This window comes from Pavona decussata, unplaced genomic scaffold (assembly GCF_977016875.1).
Source record: "Pavona decussata unplaced genomic scaffold, jaPavDecu1.1 SCAFFOLD_49, whole genome shotgun sequence".
In the NCBI taxonomy this organism is placed as follows: Eukaryota; Metazoa; Cnidaria; class Anthozoa; order Scleractinia; family Agariciidae; genus Pavona; species Pavona decussata.
Window position 1 is genome coordinate 1,899,773 of NW_028145471.1, and position 20,383 is coordinate 1,920,155.

At 38.2% G+C, this 20,383-nt stretch overlaps 3 protein-coding genes across 3 annotated transcripts; all 3 read left to right on the top strand.

The window, feature by feature from the left end:
* Positions 1 to 3,239: 3,239 nt before the first annotated feature.
* LOC146481591 (uncharacterized) lies at positions 3,240 to 4,013 on the top strand. Its single transcript, XM_085108225.1, has one exon. It carries the CDS (start codon positions 3,240 to 3,242, stop codon positions 4,011 to 4,013), a length of 774 nt encoding a protein of 257 aa, XP_084964351.1.
* Positions 4,014 to 8,608: 4,595 nt separating this feature from the next.
* Positions 8,609 to 10,081, top strand: LOC146481592 (uncharacterized). The gene has a single exon (XM_085108226.1). The coding sequence runs from the start codon at positions 8,609 to 8,611 to the stop codon at positions 10,079 to 10,081; it is 1,473 nt and encodes a 490-aa protein (XP_084964352.1).
* Positions 10,082 to 12,633: 2,552 nt separating this feature from the next.
* On the top strand, positions 12,634 to 16,884 carry LOC146481593 (uncharacterized). The gene has a single exon (XM_085108347.1). It carries the CDS (start codon positions 13,864 to 13,866, stop codon positions 15,343 to 15,345), a length of 1,482 nt encoding a protein of 493 aa, XP_084964473.1. The 5' UTR covers positions 12,634 to 13,863; the 3' UTR covers positions 15,346 to 16,884.
* Positions 16,885 to 20,383: the final 3,499 nt, after the last annotated feature.

The window sequence follows — 20,383 nt, forward strand, 5'->3', positions numbered from 1 at the left end:
CTAACCGATCGAGTGAGCGAGTTAACTGGTGTGATGTGGGTGATTCAACTGTTAAGGACTGGTTGAGTTAACTCATAAGGTGTGGGCGAGTTAGCTGATGAGTGGGCGAGTTAAGATGAAGGTGATGTAGGTGATATGGTGCGTGTGACTAATCAATTAAGACGTGGCCATGTTACCTAGTCATGTGTGCGAGTTAACTGAGTTAATGCGAGTGATTTGAGTCATAACGGAAGGATTGCTTTCTCTCTCTTTTATAAACCAGGTATGGGACATGGCTTTAAAAGTAATTATAGATTGAGTTTATCTCGTTTACGTACTTCAGGGTTGATAAGGAAAATTGCGTCATCTTATTCGACTAATAACCTCTATAGTAGAACTAACATTGCATCATTACCGAAAAACTTCAAAAGTAGACTCACGCTCTAGAGCAAGGACGTTAAAAAAATTGTAAGATTTGGGTTTTTGCTGTTTCCCTAAGCTTACCAACAAAATGCAATCGGCATTTAAAATCAGCCAATTTATTATTACTGTTTCAATGAATACAGCTTTCTGGTAATAGAAGCATTAGAGGTGGCTGAAGGGCTCGAGAGTATGGTCGACTGAACATCTTCGTTTCTCCGTTGACAATCTTCGAAAGGATTCAGGAAATGATTAGAAATCCTCTGCGTAAAATTTCGGGAGCTTTTTGAAAATAAACGGGCGTCTTCGATCTTCAACGGAACGTTGCGAAGAACGATCAAAGAGTCTAGACATAAAGGTAATGGTAATTTTTCGAAAATTATCAAAACTCTTCTACTTGCGATGTTCCTTTTAAAGCAAGTAATGAATAACCGGAATGAATATACACGTTGGTGACTTTTTCTTTGTGTAGACAGTCTCTAAAGAGTCAAGTTGAGGTATACCACTCGACCGAATTGCAAAGCTATGAACGGTACATAAAAAGTAATGTTTTTAACTTCATCTGTGGCAAACTCAGCTTTGGGACAAGAATAGCGGACGTTATGATTGGCCTGTTGCATTTTAAACTTCTGAAAGATAACTGCGAAAAAAAATACGTGATTGCCAATATGGTAACAGGCATCACAATTCAGTTTGGCTGCTTTTTAAAAGCACACAGAGCTCTGTTAGCATGTTTCCCATTCTTTCCCTAGAAGAATACAAGAAGAGAAATTTGTGTTTCGAAAAAGAACAAGTTTAAGAAAAAGCCGTCTGAGCAACTGAGTAAATCATAAATGTTTTAAAAATAGTAAGATTATTTATCGGTTAGGAAACCAACATTTTTGTGAAAGAAGTGCAATGTTACGTTTTTGTTTCTGATTGGCTAGTAAATAAATGAAATTGTCCTATCCCCATCAAAATCAACTTCAATAGTGAAGACGAATTTACTGAAAATGTCTTATAATAAACATTTTAAGCCAGCGACACACTAAGCGATTTTATTCGCCGATCGCGGCGAATTTGGAAAGCGATTTTCGCCAACGATTGATGCGGACACACTTGGCGATCTTTTCCGCCGATCGCGGCGATATGGCGCCTCGACCTTTTCCCCAGGCTCCGTCGTATCGCCGCTATCCGCCCTTATGAAAAGTCATGTGATAAAATAGCCCATCCTGATTGGTTGAATTTACTGGCGATTCACAGCGATGAGCGTAGAAAATCGCGGGAACAGGCACACTAGGCGAATGCCAGCGAATTTAATCGCCGATATATGACATGCCAGGTATTGGCGATTTTATATCCAGTACCCCGATTCTAGAGGTGAAGTTACCCAGTGAATAGGGTTAGAGGCAAACCGAAAGCTTAGCTTTATTTCTGCACGCAAATCCAGTAAACAAAAGTTTTAAAAAGTTATCCTTTTTTATTAAGTTCTTTGTTGATTGGAAAGATTCTATTGGTGCCGTGATTTTCACCCTAGAAAATTAGTTTTCGATTCTCTTTACCTAACAAAAACAAAATTAAGATAAAGATTGATATTTTATGTTAGTTGTTTCTTGTATTCAAGAATACTGATCATGAAGTTATTGCAGTTGATAGTGTTAACGTTAGACGGTTTGATAGGCCATTACGACAAAGCTTGCGCTTGCGTTACCTGCAGGCTTCTATCGGCCATTGTATAGGTTTCCTGTGCAAGCTTGTGATTGCATCGTTCATGTATCCGGTCATACCAGTTTAAATGTTTGTAGCCTAGTACAATGGTAGCCTGATTCTCAGATGACCCGAGGTTGCTTGGACCATCTCTGAATCAGGTTAGTATAGAAAAAAAAGCAATTGGCATTAAAACAACAGCCAGTTAGGTTGGAAAATGTTCAATATCCGCTGGAAGATGACTAACCTCCCACTATCTCATACAGAGCTGCTGCTGACTTTGTGATAAACCAATGTTATTAGCAGTATGACATATCAATTTTTGATCACTGATTCAGATTGACAGCAGTACTTAAGACCGCAAGTTTTTTAACTCAGGGAAGAGTTTGAAATGATTATTTTGACATGAAATTGTTAAAGTAAAATATCCAATAGTTGTATGTCAGTTGTATGCTTAGTGACCTGGCCTTTGACTGGAAGTGATACAAAGCACACCACTACTTTTCGTATGAAAATACAATCATTCCCTTTGTTGCGGACACTTTCGGGACCGCGAGTTGGTGTCCTTAATAGCAAGAGTCTGTTCATTCATTCATTCATTCATTCATTCATTCATTCATTCATTCATTCATTCATTCATTCATTCATTCATTCATTCATTCATTCATTCATTCATTTCAGTCGAACGTCTGCAATTTATTTTATATGCTGGGGATCTAGTTGCTGTCCGTATTATCGGGGTGTCCGTAATAGCGAGGTGTCCGCAAGGCGAGAGTTGACTGTATTGCCGCTCTTATGGAAACTAGTTTGCTTTACATTTGAAAAGCACTGAGGTTTGTATCAAAACAAAACAACTCCAGTCTCGCTTCAACTCAAAGGCCAGGTCACTAAGCTCACAAACGTAGATAAAAAATAGGCCATTAGAAAACCTCAGCCGGGAAGTTATTTCTCTCTGCCATTCCCTTAGGATAAATCTCCAGCTTCAAAGTTTGATGTTACCAAGAAAAGTTGTTTCACAATTATACTTAATGGAACGAGGCTGTCGACGAAGAAAATTTTTCTCAACAAAGGCAGTTTCGACATGGGAAGAAAGCTTACAAATATCTTCAGCGGTTTGGCAGCTAATAAAACGTCAAAGGACACGCACAGGAGAGATGCCTTTTAACTGCAAATATTGCAGTAAGCCTTTCCGGTATTCATCAGCTTACAAGCAACACGAACGAAAACATACAGGAGAGAAACCTTACATCTGCAAGTACTGTAAAAAGAGTTTTCGCACCTCATCAAACTGTAAGCAGCACGAACAAACACATACAGGAGAGAAGTTACATGCCTGCAAGCACTGTAAAAAGAGCTTTTACCAGCTATCAAATTGCAAGACACACGAAAGAACTCACACAGGAGAGAAGCCATATGCATGCAAGTATTGTAAAAGGAGGTTCAACACCTCTACACATCGTAAACGACATGAACAAATACACACTGCTTATTTAGAAAAGCCGTATGGGTGCACAAAATGCGATAAGGCGTTCAGAAGATTATCAGACTACAGATTACATGAGCGGCTACATACAGGAGAAAAGCCTTACATTTGCAAGCAATGTAATAAGAGCTTTGGCTATTCATCATCTTGGAAGAGGCATCAGCGAATACACTCAGGAGAGAAAAGCTATCCATGTCAATATTGTGATAAGCACTTTGGTCTTTCATCATCTTGCAAGGTACATGAACGAACCCACACAGGCGAGAAATATTATTCATGCAAATACTGTGATAAGTGCTTTATTCAGTCAGCATCTCTCAAGAATCATGAACGAACACACACAGGCGAAAAACCATATACATGCCAGTACTGCAACAAATACTTCGGATGGTTTTCCAGTTTGAGGAGACATGAACGAAGACATGCAGAGACAAAAGAGTTGTAACTCCATCACAGCTTAGATTTTTCAGGAGGAATTTAGTACCGAATCACATGTCGTCCGACGCTACGATGGCCATATGAACTATCGGTAGCAACAAGGCTTCACCAAAACCCCTTTTGTTTGATTATTTGGGTTAGTTTATTGTTTTTAAAGTTAAGATAATTAACGGTAACCATTTTATTGAAAAACCAATCCGCAATAACAACAAAACAAACAGAGCGACGTAACTTTAGATCTTGACTCAGAATCACTGCGTTTGTATTCTGAGGCTGGGAGGTGGTTGTTCATCTACATATAGCTAAATACGCTTCCTCTGCGGTCTGCAACGGCAATTTATGACGTCATATGTCGTGGTAATTCCTTCAGGAAAGCGCCGAAATCGAACGAAAAGTAACCAAAGCCAAAAAGGAGCACTAACATGAACTAAGAACATAAAAGTTACAATAACAAAAAATAATCAAGTTTTTCTTCATTCTAAAAGGGGATTTTATTTTTTCTAGAAAAACAGCCCTTTTACTCAATAAATTTTTAAGCTAGAACCTTGTGGGGTCGAGTATATAAATAAGAAATAGTACAATGTAACAATAAGCAATTCCCGATGTATGCAAATTTTGCTCAAGATTGAATTCCGTTGGACGTGAGACAGCGACGTTTATTTTATAAAAACCTGACATAAAACGTTGAAAACACAAACTTCTTTTCTTTCTTGAATTCATTTCATTCACGATCTCAGTGCCGAGACGTGAATCAACGGACTAATTAGTTTTGAAAGTTTTGAAAGGAGAACCTTTTGAAACTGTTCACAAAGGCGGCTTTCAATTCTTATGCATGCACGCGCAGCCAGTTTTCGACTGGGTTTTCAAAGTTCTTCAAGATTCTACTTGATAAATTAAAATCCAGCATCGTATATTCAATGTGCAACTTTATATTCATAGCGGTTTCTTCGCGATAATAGCAAACGTTTTTCTGTGGAGGTCATAACGAAAATGGAATTTGCAAAGGCCGGTCGTTTTTAGGTGAAAAAGAAAAGTTGTAACGTGATAGAGATAACTTCTTAAGCGCTCGAGAAAGTTATAAACGTAAACTACGCGACAACAAAGAATTAAACCGTGTTTTATTGACCTAAAAACTCGACCATTTTAGAGTTTTTTCCAATATTTCCGGATATAATTTTAGCAAAAGGATAAACAAGTAAAATAGCGAAGTGTTGTAAATATCTGAACTAGTTTAAGAGTAGTCGACGTTGCTTCAATAATAACAAAAATTGATCGTAATAGTGTGCGTCGTCAATTTTCTTAGTCTAAATGGATTTTGAACTTCTGAGGGGTTCAGGGAGAAGGGTTTTAAAAACCTGGAAATTCCGGAGGGGTGGGGGGGTCATCATAAACCCTCTCCGGAAATTCCGAGGGGGTGGGGGGTTAAAATAAAAAAACCTTCAGTGGGGGGGGGGGGGGTATGGATATTTTCTGGAACTGCACAACGGCTGTTGTAGTACACCAATTGAAAAAAAGGAGGAGGGGTGGAATCTCGCATAAAAAAGTTGATGTACATGTACATGTAGGTGCTTATTGAATGTTTTGAAACAAACTGCTGAAAATTAAAAGCATGTCTTAACAACTGTGGTCTCTTTCTTAAAATAATGGTTGTAAAATAAGTTTTGTGGTTTTCGGTTTGACAAGCACCCCCAGTTATACCCTCACCCCTCCAAGACAACTCAGTCAGTATGCACCTCATTCATGTAACTATTATGGTTAAGATGAAAAAGATTCACAACGCAATAACCCTCCTTCAGTTTGAAATTATTTATTTCTACGGCAGTCACTGATGCCTCATTGTTACAAAATTCAATTGTTTGTTCTTTTACTGTTGTATTCCTATAAACTTTTTGTACTTGTAATCAGGAGAAACCTTACACTGAACTCGAGGAAAAAATCCATTTAAATTACCACTGATATAACATTTTTTTGGATTAAAATCTAGGCCACATTATATTCATCACTGTTCATGCAGCCTTCTATCGCACCTTAATGGCAGGGAAACATTCCTTGGTACAGTATGTGCACGCATACATGAAATTTAACATAGTGAAATATTTTTAAAAAAATGGACAAATTATTGAGATAAAAATCTAGAACATACATAGACAGAAAAAAAAACACTGTAATCCTGCCAACAGTCATGTAGCAGTTTGTAAAGTTTCATTTGCCAATATCCAACAGAAAGTCGTCGTCCAGAAACTATTGACCATTTAGTCTTTCAGTGCTTTTACTCAAGCAAGTTTGGGAACAGTTTGAATCTTATTGGTTTTTGCTGTCCTCAGAGCAACGGAAAGTTGATTTACAAACTGTATTAACTGGTGTAATTGACTCAAAATGTGACCTGTTTAATTATTGTTTTAGGTAAACTGCATTTATTGAATTGTCGGAGGAATAACATTCTCACTTTCTTCCCGCCTTTTGAAGAATTTAAAATTGAACAACTAATAGCTGCTAAGGACAATGGCATAAAGATGCTTCACGCTAAATGGAAACCTTTTTTGACAACAAAACTGAGTAAATATTAGTACAATTGTAATGTAAGGTCAGATCGAGTCAGAACGAATAGAGAACGGAATTGTGAATCGCAAAATGAAGGATAGTGAACTGTAGATTGATGCTGGAGATTGTTGGAATGTTAAGGCCGAATTACACGGTACGACTTTGTCCCATGCGACAAGCTTACGACAGTCCTACGACACGAATTTTTTCTTGTAAATCAAACCTACAACTCGCTTACGACTGTCGTGTACGTCACAAAAAATGTCGTAGGATTTTAAAGCACGTTTTAAAATCCTACGACTGTAAGGTGATGAGATTGTACCAAACTACATCAGCGCCAAGGGACTCCCTCTCACACAGTCCTATTGGGGTCACTGGGATATCTTGATTTCTATTAATTTTTAAACGCCTTCTAATGTTTAACAGTCACATCAGTTCGGTTCGTCAAACCTGAGTTGACGCATACACTTGCTACTGATGCATGTAATCCCTTGGTACCGACGTAACTCGATAGAATCTCAAAGTCTCGTTTAATGACCTCTTCGATTTGACTAATGAAGATGTGCATAATTATAATACACGATCAACCAAAAAATTACACAAGCCTTTAATCAAAACAAATATTAGAAAATTTAGTATAAGTTATAAGGGAGTAGATATATTTAATAACTTGCCAAGTGATCTTAAAAAAACCAGGTGTCAATCAACTTTTAAACGAAACCTAAAGTACTTTATCCTTACAAATCAAATATAGATATAAACAATTCTTGTATTTTCTACTCTTTGCTAATTAGTATTTTTTTTTCTCTTGATCTCTTTGATGTTATTAGTATATTTTAGTTGTAGCTCGTTCCTTGCCCTATTATAGGAATTTATAATTTAACGTAGATTATGATAATTTCATATATCGCCAGAGTTATTAGTAACAGTTACTAAGGGGGGTCTCCTCGATAAGCCTAGAAAGGCTTCTGAGACTTCCTGCCCAATGCTGTTACTACAGTGATGAATGAAATAATGTAAAAGTCGTTGATTTTGGGCAAATAAATAAATAAAAAAATAAATAAAAATAAAGTTTACAGCAAGTTTAGATACCACACGCAGTGGCATTTTTCTTCACAAAAGAAAAAAGAAAAAAAATCAAGTTATCAGACATTTAACATTTTGATAAGCATAGGATCCTGGAGAGGCAGCTGTTATCGTGATAGTATTTATATTTATTTTTAAAAAAAATGGATCTTTGTATAATGCAATTCCAGGCATTTCATATGCATTGGGTTGTTCTTGCAAAGCGAAAAAAGCAACTTCTAGCAATATTTCAGTCTTGATTGTTGGATATGAGATGATTAAAGCCAACTCGGCGCTACTCGCCTTGTTGGGTATTTATCATCTGATGTCTAAATATTATGCACGTTTCGTGTCGTGGAATAATTGTTAAATATATATTAGTCGTATATTATTTTAACAAAAATATTTTTTAAACGAATTACCCAAAAACCCGGGTAAACCCTAATCGGAAAACACAGTAATATGACAAAATAAAAACTCACAATAATATATAAGGAAGTACAAATTCATCATTCGAGAGATTCTCTAAAGAGTCACGAGCTATTCATACAGCTGCTTATTTGGTGTTAATTGAAATAGCGTTGATTATTCAACTGTGATTCCTTGTTTTTTATTGATCCAATTCAGCAACTTGGACACCGTTCTTTTAGTTGAATTTCCTCTTACTTTGAAGGTTGTGAGTTCGAAATCCCACGAAAAATTATCCTTAATAAAGTGCTACATGAATATTTGAAATCCCACAAGAAGCCACGCTTATTAAAATACAATATAAATATTACAAAGTGTAAGACATTTACAATTGTGACCCAATAAACAGCGAACAAAGTGGGATACGGGATCTTTTTCGCGGATGTATTGAATACATCCGTTTCTAGCTTTCAAAAGATTATCGAACTCGATACCTCGTCACGTACGTCTCGTTGGGGAGGAAAGATTGCGTGAGGCTAGCATTTAGAACACTGCTATCGCTCGTAATCTATAGCTAGAAAATCCAAGATGCGTTTACATGTGGTTTGTGGTTTGTTTGCTGGCGTTTGCTTGGCTTTTGTATTCTTCGACGTCTTTCTGTTCAGCTCAGTTCGTTTTTTTAACAAGAAGAATTATCCGAAACGTCATCAAAACAATGACGCCTTGGACAATGAACATAAAACAGTAGCTGAGGTTCAAGCTGCCTTATACAAAGATGTGTACAATCTTTCGGGTCGTTTCAGTGATTTAAACATCAGCGACGATTTGATGTCAAAAGCCATTCATCCCGGCAATCCTATTCGATTGAAGAATATTCTGAGGAAAACTTTAAGGGGTGCAGATATCAAACTTGCTGTTCTGGGAGGCTCAAATAGTGCAGGAGGTCAATTAGGAGAAGACGAAAAGAGTCTGGAAGGATTGTATTTCAAAGTGTTTACATTCTGGTGGAACAAAACCATTGCTAAGCTTACAACGGCCTTTGTTAAGGAACTTCAACTGGCAATCGGGGCAACAGGAAGCTATTTTTACGCTTATTGCTACAACACGTTCGTAGGGGAAGACGAGAATATCGATATTGTCCTAATAGAAGTGTCCGTTAATGACGCAAACCATGTAAAACCTTTGGAACAATTGACTCGGCAGCTCTTAACGCTCCCTTCAGCGCCAGCCGTGTTCTATATCAATTTGGTTAGTCATGTTGGTCTACGAAATCCTTCGTGCAGCAACCTCGAAAATTTTGGGCAAGTTGAACTGGCACGCCATTATGGGATTGCCTCATTAAGTCTGAGGGAAATACTGTGCCGTGAGGAAAAAGGAAAATGGAGCGCTGTAATCACAAACATGACGGCTAGTGATGGACATATTGACGGTAATGCGCATGCTCTTGTTGGTATAATGATGATAAAGTATGTGAGAAGCGTTTTCAAAGAGCTTATCGAAGACATCAGCAAAGGAGTTGATCGAGTAAAAGAAAACAAAGACAACAGTTTGCCGAAGCTTTTATTTGTTGAAAGTGAAACCGAAGCTTTGAAAAAGCCACTGTGTTGGACAGGAAAAACACCAGATATAACTAAACATCTTCACCGTCCAAATCTTCAGTTTAGAGTGATAAAAAACCAAGGCTTTTCACCGTGCTTACTTCCAAAAGGCGACTCGAAACCGCTTCGCCCTGATGCAGAAGGGGGATGGTGTGCACAGAAGCGCTTAAGCACTCTTACAGTAAGATTGTTTGTGCCGAGTCTCAATTTTAGTGATGTTAGTTTACGATCTGTGACAGTTATGATTCTTAACAAAGGAGGACAGGCCACGGTTTGGCTTGACAACAAGAAAAACCAGGCAGTCAAATTTGATCGGAGTTACGGATATAGCCAATTTGATACTGTTGCAACAAGAGTAAAACCAGGCCACCATAACCTGACTTTCACAACTGCACGTCAGGGATTGCTAATGGTCAGCGGTGTGCTTGTTGGGCCACCCGACTTTCAGTTGAGATTCCCATAGACATAAAAGAAGGTTAAATCCCCTCCAATTGGACGATTGGAAATCGAATTGAATCGATTGAAATTGGGCGATTTTCTTCCTTTCCATCATGTACTGCATCCACGCTGGTCATAAACCGGTCACGTAACAGTGTAGCCTCCCACGCAGATGTTCGTTGGCTCGTCACTTCACGCACTCTTCCCAAACGTGGGAAGGAATGCGTGACATGACTTGCCAAAGAACGTCCTGCATTGATATTGCGAATGCTCTCTTCTCGCCGCCCTCTTACACTCTGCCTATGGTACATTATTACAGGTAGGGCTCTGGGTAAGAGACTTAAGTCATTTTGTGATATGGAAACGTGTGTTAAGGTGGCTCTATACCATTTCTTCAGTTTTTGCTGGTAGTGATATATATTTTTCTTGATGTTCTGGTTCTTTCAACCCTGTGGAAATATCTGGGTTCAGAAATACTTTCGAGTGCCTAAAAACACCGTTGCAACTGGTAAACCCCATTTCCATGGCAACCAGCGAATGATACATCTGTTGATTCCTTCACTCCTGGCTAGTTTCAAAACGGGTTTGTACGAATTTCGGGCGGTAAATTTTCGCACTTTTTTCAGTAAAGAAGAGAGAAACTCTAAAGTATCTCCTCGTAAAGTCAAAATAAATTCTGCCGTACGTACGTTTGGCCAATTTTTGCAATTTTTGTCCACGGCTGGACGCTTTCTGGCACAGCTACATCCCTCCAATTTTTTTTTTCTTACCATCGTTTTCCTAGTGCTAAAAGTTTCCAATTCATTGATTTTTTAGAAGCCATGTTTTATGAAAATTATTTGACATTGGATATCCATACCAACAGTTATTTCAAGACGTCTTTGCCTACTCGTCAAAATGGCGTCGAAAACCGTGATAAGGCCTATTAAAGGGGCACTGTCGCGGCGATTTCTCTCACGGTATTGTGGTCAAAACTGCTCGAATAATAGACAAAGAACCTTTAATTTCTCTAACATAAAATTTCTCTTAGATCACAGGGAGGAAATTATTAAGTGATGTATTGGATACGTCCGTTACTAGCTTTCAAAAGATTATCATTGGCTCACCTTCAGATGTCACGATTCTATATCGTCCAGAGAGTTTAGCCGAACTTGTCACGTACGTCTCTTTGGGGAGGAAAGATTTCGTGAGGCTGATGACCATGTTCGTCCTTCGTAATCGAAGATGACCATGACATCTATGAGTTTTTTTTCTTTTTTTTTTTTTTTTGTGGCAAGAAAAGTGATTTTTCTTTATTTTAAAAAAAGATTTTCTATATCTTTATTTTTCCACATTTTATTTCCATTCATAGCGATAAGTACACTGCAATTAATAACAGGTCACCAATAACACCTCCATTACTTAAAACTTAATCAATTAATTATACGAATATCTCTAACATTGATATAAAATTACCATTTAGCCTGAAATTGTTTTACCTTATTATTCTTAGAGGCAAGATACATTTCCGTTCTGTATTTCACATCCAGCATTGCTTTAAAAATTTTTCCAAATTTGGAGGTACTCTACGTTTACGACAATTCCAAATATGAAGTTGAGCAAGAATAAATGGATAGTTTAGTAACTGGTCAGATTCTCCAAGTTGTCTACCGACAAAAACATCTTTCAAGGTGAATTCTACATACTTTCCTGAGAGCATAAACCAGGAATTTTCAAACTGTTTCCAAAAACGATAGGAGAAAGAACATTCATAGAATAGGTGATGAACCGTTTCTGGTCCTTCCTCACAAAAGGTACACAGATTATTCGGGACATAACCTATTTAAGCAAGACGATGGTTAGTAAAAGTAATATCGGCCAATTCTTTAAACTGAAAACTTCTAATAAAAGTTTTAGATGAATACGATTTAATGTTACTACTGACGAAAAGCATTAGCAGCAGTTGAATCGTCCAGGTCGAAATCCTCTTTCAGTTAAAAAGCCCCTCGAAGGTTTAACTTTCATGGACACTAACAAGCGATAAAACTGCTTACTCTTGCTAGTAAGAGGATTTATGTTTTTTCTCCACAGAAAAATTCTAACGGTCCTAATTCATTTTCATTTGGGCATTCTGTTTTCATGTGGGAAGGTATCGCACTTCTTACCCCTGTCCACACAAAAAAAGTTGGTATTTCTTACTCCAAAACCCCTTACATTGTTGTAAGATTGAATGTTATCTTTATCAAATTGCAAATGGTGGCAGAATATTCCAGCTTTAACATAATTAGGATAGTAAATTGATTTATTATCTATCTTAATGTCTTTATTGTTCCAGATTATGTATTTACACATAGGAGGCTTTGTTGAAAAGGACTCTCTAAAGTCTGCCCACCACTGAAGAAACTCATAATAAAATTTCGAATAAATTTTACACTCTTCGACATCATAGTTGCATCTAAATAAAAATTCACCACCAAAATCCTTAAGTAAGTAATTAAAGTAAGCTTTCCAAGGCAGTGAACCATTAGAAAATAGTTTACCAATCAAGGCCAGTCTAGAAGCTTTGATTAAGGTTTCAATATCTGTAACATTAAGACCACCAAATTCCAAATCATTAATTGCAGCTTGTCGGGCTGTTTTATCTGGCCCTTTTCAAAGAAAATTATAGATTATAGTATTAAGTTGTTTGATAAAATCCCCAGAGGTTGGCAGAATTGAAAATACATACCACATTTTTGTAAGCAAAAGTGATTTAATTACCATACAGTGAGACACCACGGCAACTCCACAAGCTTGTTTGCAGTCGAATATCTTTCAATTTATCATAAAAATTTTTTGACATCAAATCTACCTCATTGTACGTAAAAACAATCCCAAGGGCTTTGACGCTGTTACACCATTTCAAGCCAAGAGGTGTCTCCGTGTTTTGCCGGCACGAACCAATCCAAATAGCCTCAGTTTTGGAAAAGTTGACCCTTAGACCAGAACAGGTTTCGCAAAAAATCAAGCAGTTCAAAAACGCCCTTAGCAGACTCAATATCAGGAACAAATACAGAGCAGAGATCATCGGCATATTGAACTATCTTGGCCTATTTTTATACACCCCCCCCCCCCCCCTTGAATATCGGATCTATTGCGAATAGCAGTTGCTAGGATTTCAGCTGCGATAATAAATAAATATGGTGACAGCGGGTCCCCTTGTCTTACCCCTCTTTGTGATTCAAAATATGGCGTGCAAAACCCGTTATTGAACACACAACTTTATATGTTAGTATAAAATGTCTCTCTACCCATCTAATAAGGCTTGGTCCGAAACCAAAAACATATAAACATTTTAACAAGAAATTCCAGTTTAAGCTATCAAAGGCCAAAACACGATTGGTTTTGGTTTGGATTCCCGTTGGTTGAGAAGTGGCGCGAATTTTTTTAACCAATCACAGGGCGTAGTAATGCAAAACCAAAGCAAACGCGAAATTGCTTTCGACACTCAACTGAAAACCGCTCTAACAGCCTGCCTTTGCAATCCGATAATTCTTGCATAAAAACAATGTCTAAATTACTTTTGAAAAACACGGCGACACCCCTGACATTGGAAGTCCCATGAGAAAAACTAATTAAAGAGCCACATTCTTTTTTCAATTGACTCTCACAATTTTTGGTTGAATGTGTTGAATTACATCTCTTAGTTAGTAGAGGTGTAGACTTGCTTACAAGTCGAAGAGAGAAGCGAGCGACTTTGAGAAAGTCTAGTAGAGCTACTTCAGTTCGCATTTAGAACACTGCAGTTTGCAGAGAGATCGCTCGTAATCTATAGCTAGAAAATCTAACATGCGTTTACATGTCAGACATTTGATTTATGGTTTGTTTGCTGGCGTTTGCTTGGCTTTTGTATTCTTCGACGTCTTTCAGTTCAGCTCAGTTCGTTTTTTTAACAAGAAGAATTATCCGAAACGTCATCAAAACGATGACGCCTTGTTCAACGAACACGGAACAGTAGCTGAGGTTCGAGCTGCCTTATACAAAGATGTGTACAATCTTTCGGGTCGTTTCAGTGATTTAAACATTAGCGACGATTTGATGTCAAAAGCCATTCATCCCGGCAATCCTATTCGATTGAAGAATATTCTGAGGAAAACTTTAAGGGGTGCAGATATCAAACTTGCTGTTCTGGGAGGCTCAAATAGTGCAGGAGGTCAATTAGGAGAAGACGAAAAGAGTCTGGAAGGATTGTATTTCAAAGTGTTTACATTCTGGTGGAACAAAACCATTGCTAAGCTTACAACGGCCTTTGTTAAGGAACTTCAACTGGCAATCGGGGCAACAGGAAGCTATTTTTACGCTTATTGCTACAACACGTTCGTAGGGGAAGACGAGAATATCGATATTGTCCTAATAGAAGTGTCCGTTAATGACGAAAACCATGTAAAACCTTTGGAACAATTGACTCGGCAAGTCTTAACGCTCCCTTCAGCGCCCGCAGTGTTCTATATCAATTTGGTTAGTCATGTTGGTCTACGAAATCCTTCGTGCAGCAACCTCGAAAATTTTGGGCAAGTTGAACTGGCACGCCATTATGGGATTGCCTCATTAAGTCTAAGGGAAGTACTGTGCCGTGAGGAAAAAGGAAAATGGAGCGCTGTAATCACAAACATGACAGCTAGTGATGGACATATTGACGGTAATGCGCATGCTCTTGTTGGGATAATGATGATAAAGTATGTGAGAAGCGTTTTCAAAGAGCTAATCGAAGACATCAGCAAAGGAGTTGATCGAGTGAAAGAAAACAAAGACAACAATTTGCCGAAGCTTTTATTTGTTAAAAGTGAGACCGAAGCTTTGAAAAAGCCACTGTGTTGGACAGGAAAAACACCAGATATAAATAAACATCTTCACCGGCCAAATCTTCAGTTTAGAGTGATAAAAAACCAAGGCTTTTCACCGTGCTTACTTCCAAAGAGCGACTTAAAACCGCTTCACCCTGATGCAGAAGGGGGATGGTGTGCACAGAAGCGCTTAAGCACTCTTACAGTAAGCTTGGTTGTGCCGAGTCTCAATTTTAGTGATGTTAGTTTACGATCTGTGACAGTTATGATTCTTAGCATAGGAGGACAGGCCACGGTTTGGTTTGACAACAAGAAAAACCAGGCTGTCAAATTTGATCGGAGTTACGGATATAGCCAATTTGATACTGTTGCAGCAAGAGTAAAACCAGGCCACCATAACCTGACTTTCACAACTGCACGTCAGGGATTGCTAGTGGTCAGCGGTGTGTTTGTTGGGCCACCCGACTTTCAGTTGAGATTCCCATAGAGGTCCATAGACACAAAACGTTTCTGCCGAATATTTAGGCTCCAGTTATGGCACTCAAGCATTAAAATTATCGGTAACACTGCATTGCGTTTTTGTTATAGACTGCAAGCAGTCCCTTCCTGGTCAGTCGAGATGGTGTGCTCATAGCGCAGCGAGACTGGAGCGAGGAGAAAAAAACGAGTTCCGCCTCTCCCCAGGCCCCCCTCGCTCGTTCGCTCTAGTTTTTTTCGCGCTCGGCTATTTCGCGCGACCTCTCGACTATCCAGAAAGGGACTGCTTGCAGTCTATTTTTGTTAAAAATAAAGACGCAACCCACGAAAAGCCGCGTATTTGTATTTATTTTGAGCTCATGTTAGGAGAGCTTAGCACCAGTAGTTGATAACAAGTTTCTAGTGTTCTGTGTGATTGAGGAGGTTAAAGTGGTAAATTAGGTTCAAGAATTTCTGTTGTTTGTATCCAGCTTTGCATAAGGATGTAGCTTTTTCTTGTCACTTAGCGTAGCATTTAGTTTTTTTAAGGGAATACGCTGCTTCACTATACTTACATTTAGCCGCATTCACCCGTAAAGGGATCTTGTTAATTAGTTGCTTTGTTTTCATGCTTTGTGCTGTTTGCTAAACAATAATCCTATAAAAGCCAACAGTACTTGTTCTCGTGGCACAACAAACTAACTATTTTAAGCGCTTTCCGGAACATTGAGTTACTGCACAAATAGTCCTTGTTATCGTTTCTAAACATACTATTTCACCAAATAATTACTTTACTTAGGTTAATCCATCTACCTTACACGTAATTAGTTTCCTTTAAAACTGCGCGGTGTTTATTCAATTTGACACTTTGCGTTTGAATTAAATACATTCAGAGTTATTTTTGGTCGAACCTTCGCACATCAATAGCTGTTTAAAATTTGCTTTTTGGCGTTGCTCTTTTCAGCGGAATAGCCAGATCCGGATTAAAGTATGAATGGTTTTGCTGATTCGTAGAATTCTAAATATACAGTTTTTGTTAAAGGTGGTAAACTCTGGAATTAAACAGCGATGGTAAGTGCCTCAACAGCCACTCGCTGACTTTGCAATTATATTCATACTTCGCTGGTACGTGCTCCAAGAACCTATGCCGACTCTGCTGCTCTGGTAATTTATTGTTCTAAGGAATTTTCAATTTAGGTTACTTTTAAAAATAGCCTTAGCAACAATAGCTTCCAGCGTTAAAAACATATTTTGTGGTTTATTTTAGCTAAGATCAAACAAGTTGTGTATGCACTTCTCTGTATTCCTTTTGGTTGAATAGCTGTTGGAATCATATACCTAGTCAGTTTGTACTGTTTTTCGATTATATCCACGATTACATCTGCAACAACCTGTGTACGTTTCATCTCCGAGAAGTTGTGCGAGTGCTAGAAATAAACGCGATTGGACCCAAGTCAAGTTTCTCTCATTGCTGTGTACCAGTTCGTGGTTTGATCTCGTACCTCAAGAGAGTGACGGCTCTTTCCCGCAAGCGAGTTGCCCATTTGAGTCTAATTTCCCCCGATGTCAGTTATTTCCAAACGTTAGAGATCCGTAAAGTCTATAGTTATCCAGAAGTGGAAAAACGTTCCGTCACACTCATCCTCAGTTTAAAAACCTTCCAAAAGGGTAGAAAACAGAGAAATAATGCCACGTTTTCACCGAGTATCGTCCCCATTTTGTTCTATTTATCGTATAGGGTTGGGCAATTATTTTAACCGTGACCTTGCTGATATTGCCCTATGGATCAGTCTCGCCGTCTAAATTTATGCCCGTCTGTTCTTGCATCCCCTATCAGGCGGTCGAAGTGAAAGCCACGTTTAATCTATTTCTCTTAACGTTGCACGTCGTGTCTACTTGCCGTAAATCGTCCGCTCGACTATCCTGGAGAGAAATCAGGGACTTCTCAAACATGTTGAAGTTGTCAAGACCAGGTAAAAAAATTAACAATGGTATCCCACATGCAAAGCTGGCGCCGGGCTTTTACTTTTTCAAAGCTACCAATAACAATCGGTCTACCATATCAAAAAAACGCTGATTCCAAACTGCTTTTGATCTGCCGGTTCACCTTGCAGCTTTTCTCGGAAGCTTGCATTGGCACTTCATTTTACGGTTGTTACCGCTGGCCGAAGGTTTAACAGTATGTTATTTCGGACGATATTTCTGACTGAATGAATTCTAAAGATATTCCTCCAAGACCGCAAGTAGATATTGGAACTCTTTCACGGTAACGGCCTATACAGTCCTCCCAACGTGGGGAGGAGTGTGTGACGTGACTGGCCGCCGCCCTCTTACACTGTTACACTCTGCCTATGGTACATTATCGCAGGCAGGGCCCTGGGTAGGAGCCTAAGGGACCAGTCAAAAAGTAAAGTGTGGGGTGAAGTTTGAACTGCAGGTTGTCAGACAAATGTATGCCTATTCCTGTTACGAAATAGGATGAGCCACCCCCTATGGGTAGCTGAAATTGACCCACCCTTTACCAAGGGTTCAAAAACTGATGACCTATCCCTTCTCTGCTCCGGCCCACCCTACCCTATACTTTTTGACCAGCCCCTAAAGTCAGTTTGTGATATGGATCAAATGATTTTTCAAGGCAAAAGCTGCATAAAACCCCCTTAAGTGCTAACAAAGATCAGTGATCATCTTGCATATTAGGGTTATAATTAAAGGGTTAAAAAACCAGGAGCCCACGACCAGAAGCCTCTCTCCCAAGAAGATTTCTCTTTCGAACTTAAAGGAGCACAGTTACGGCGATTTCTCTCACGGTATTGTGCTCAAAACTACTCAAATGTTTGACAAAGAACCTTTAATTTCTCGCACATAAAATTTCTCTCAGATCACTGGGAGGAAATTATTAAGTGATTTCTCCGAGGAAGAACAAACTATAATAAGTTTCAGCAATTTCTCTAAAATGCACAGGACGAAATTGAAAAAAATGGCCAATTTTTTCAAGTTGCAATCCATTTCCATCCAAGCCATCCACAGCCAAAAATAATTAATACTAGTTTCTGTGCATTGGTAGGGTAATTTTAAACAAAACTGAACCATTATTTTAACGTTTCCATCACTACAAATATGTTTTTGGCTATTCAAAGTTACACCAAAAATAGGGGACACCGCCCCTTAAAGTGTCATTGCTTTTCTTTGAACGAGTATTTGATCCGTGGGCATTCCAAGGGTATCGTGAAAATATTCCAAAAAAAAAAAAAACAAACAAACAAAAAAACTACTCAGGAAATGGTTGCTCTCAAGGCTCAGTACAAGAGAGAGAGGCTCTGGGTCTAGGCTCTTGAAAACAAAAACAGGTTTGAGGCTAATTGGACATGTTAAGTCGCGTGGTTTGTCCAAATATTTATATCCAGTAGGGCACGGTTGAGCTCTCAGAGAATCATCATCTCAAGTCAACCAGGTCTCCGTTATGGCAACATTGGAAGTCAGACTGACTTCAACACCTTCAAAACCATGTTAAAGACTTATTAGTTTAGAGATGCGTTCAGTAGTACATTATAGAAGTTTGGTTAGTAGCTTTTTCCTTTCTTTATAAGTATTTATAAGACGGACATAGTGTAAGATTGTTAGGGTTTCAATTCAGGGGCACCCAACGGATCGTTTCGGTAAATTATCTGTTCGGAAGGCCCTTAATCCACTACAATTTTCTAAAGGGAATTTTCACCTCGAACGTTCGTGGTATGGGAAATTTAAGGCCTAGTGTTTTCGGATTGATAAAAATTTGGTTTCAGGTACCGAAGAAAGGTCAGCTAAGATTTTCGGAAAGGAAATAAGACCTAAGGTTTTCGAGAAATGGACAAAAATGGCCTAGTAATTTCGAAAAGACTCAAGTTCCCCTAGAATGACCGAACAGATAAAGATATTATAGCGCAGACCGAAATGAACCTACAGAGCTTTAAAGACACTCCAGATAGCCTAAAATTGCGTTTCAAAGGATTTGAGAGAAAACTGTCGTTGGGTGCCCCTGTCAATTCTTATATCGTCATTATTTATTTATTATTATTAGATTATTATGTATAATTTATTACTGTGATGCGCTTTTGATCATATTTAGATGTAAAAAGCACAATATAAGCATTTAACATTATTATTATTATATAATAATAATTATTATTATTATTATTATTATTATTATTATTATTATTATTATTATTATTATTATTATTATTATTATTATTATTATTATTATTATTATTATTATTATTATTATTATTAAGTTATGAACTCACCCAAACGCCTTTGATAAGGAAATTATTTTCTTGGGTCCAAAAAAGGCAACCTTTGCAATGTGTTGTTCCAGATGATATCCATCACTCAGCCCCCCTCCCTCTCCCCCACAGAAGGGATTGGAAATAACCGAGGGGTGAGAGGGGGGTCAAAGGGCAAAGGGAGGAGTATGCCTGGTTATTTTCAGGAACTACACAATGCCAAAAAGTAATTTACACTGTTCTTGCCCTAAGCCCATTGATTATACAAAGCGATAACATTATTTTATGTCTGCTTGGAAACTGATCTGTGTACATGCAAAATAAAAGGCCTGCCTTAGACTCTTGGAGGCACATATGGGGGAATGCTACCCCCCAAAAATTTAGAGCTTGAACGGTGCATTTTATAATAAAACTGTCAGTGGTTATTAACCACTTGTCAGTTCTTGTATATTGCTAAATTTAGTGCTTGTTAATAAATTATTATTATAATTTGTCTTTTTAAGCAATTCTCAGGTTTAGAAAATTTGTTGTTGATTCCAAGGTAGAATCAAAGGTAGACAAAACCAGGAATTTATAAAATAACAAAAGACACACACAAATTTTTTGTTCAGTTATGAAATTACTTTCCATCCCTAACACCACTGTAGGGGAAGGGGCAATTTATTGACTCAAGTTATCTAGTATATACATATCTGCTAGATGCATTTGGCCTGCATGCAAACATCTCGCTCAAAAGGAAATAGGAGGCATCTGCATGCTGACTAAGATGCATTCACACTACTTGGTAAAGTTCAACAGTTGCATATAACA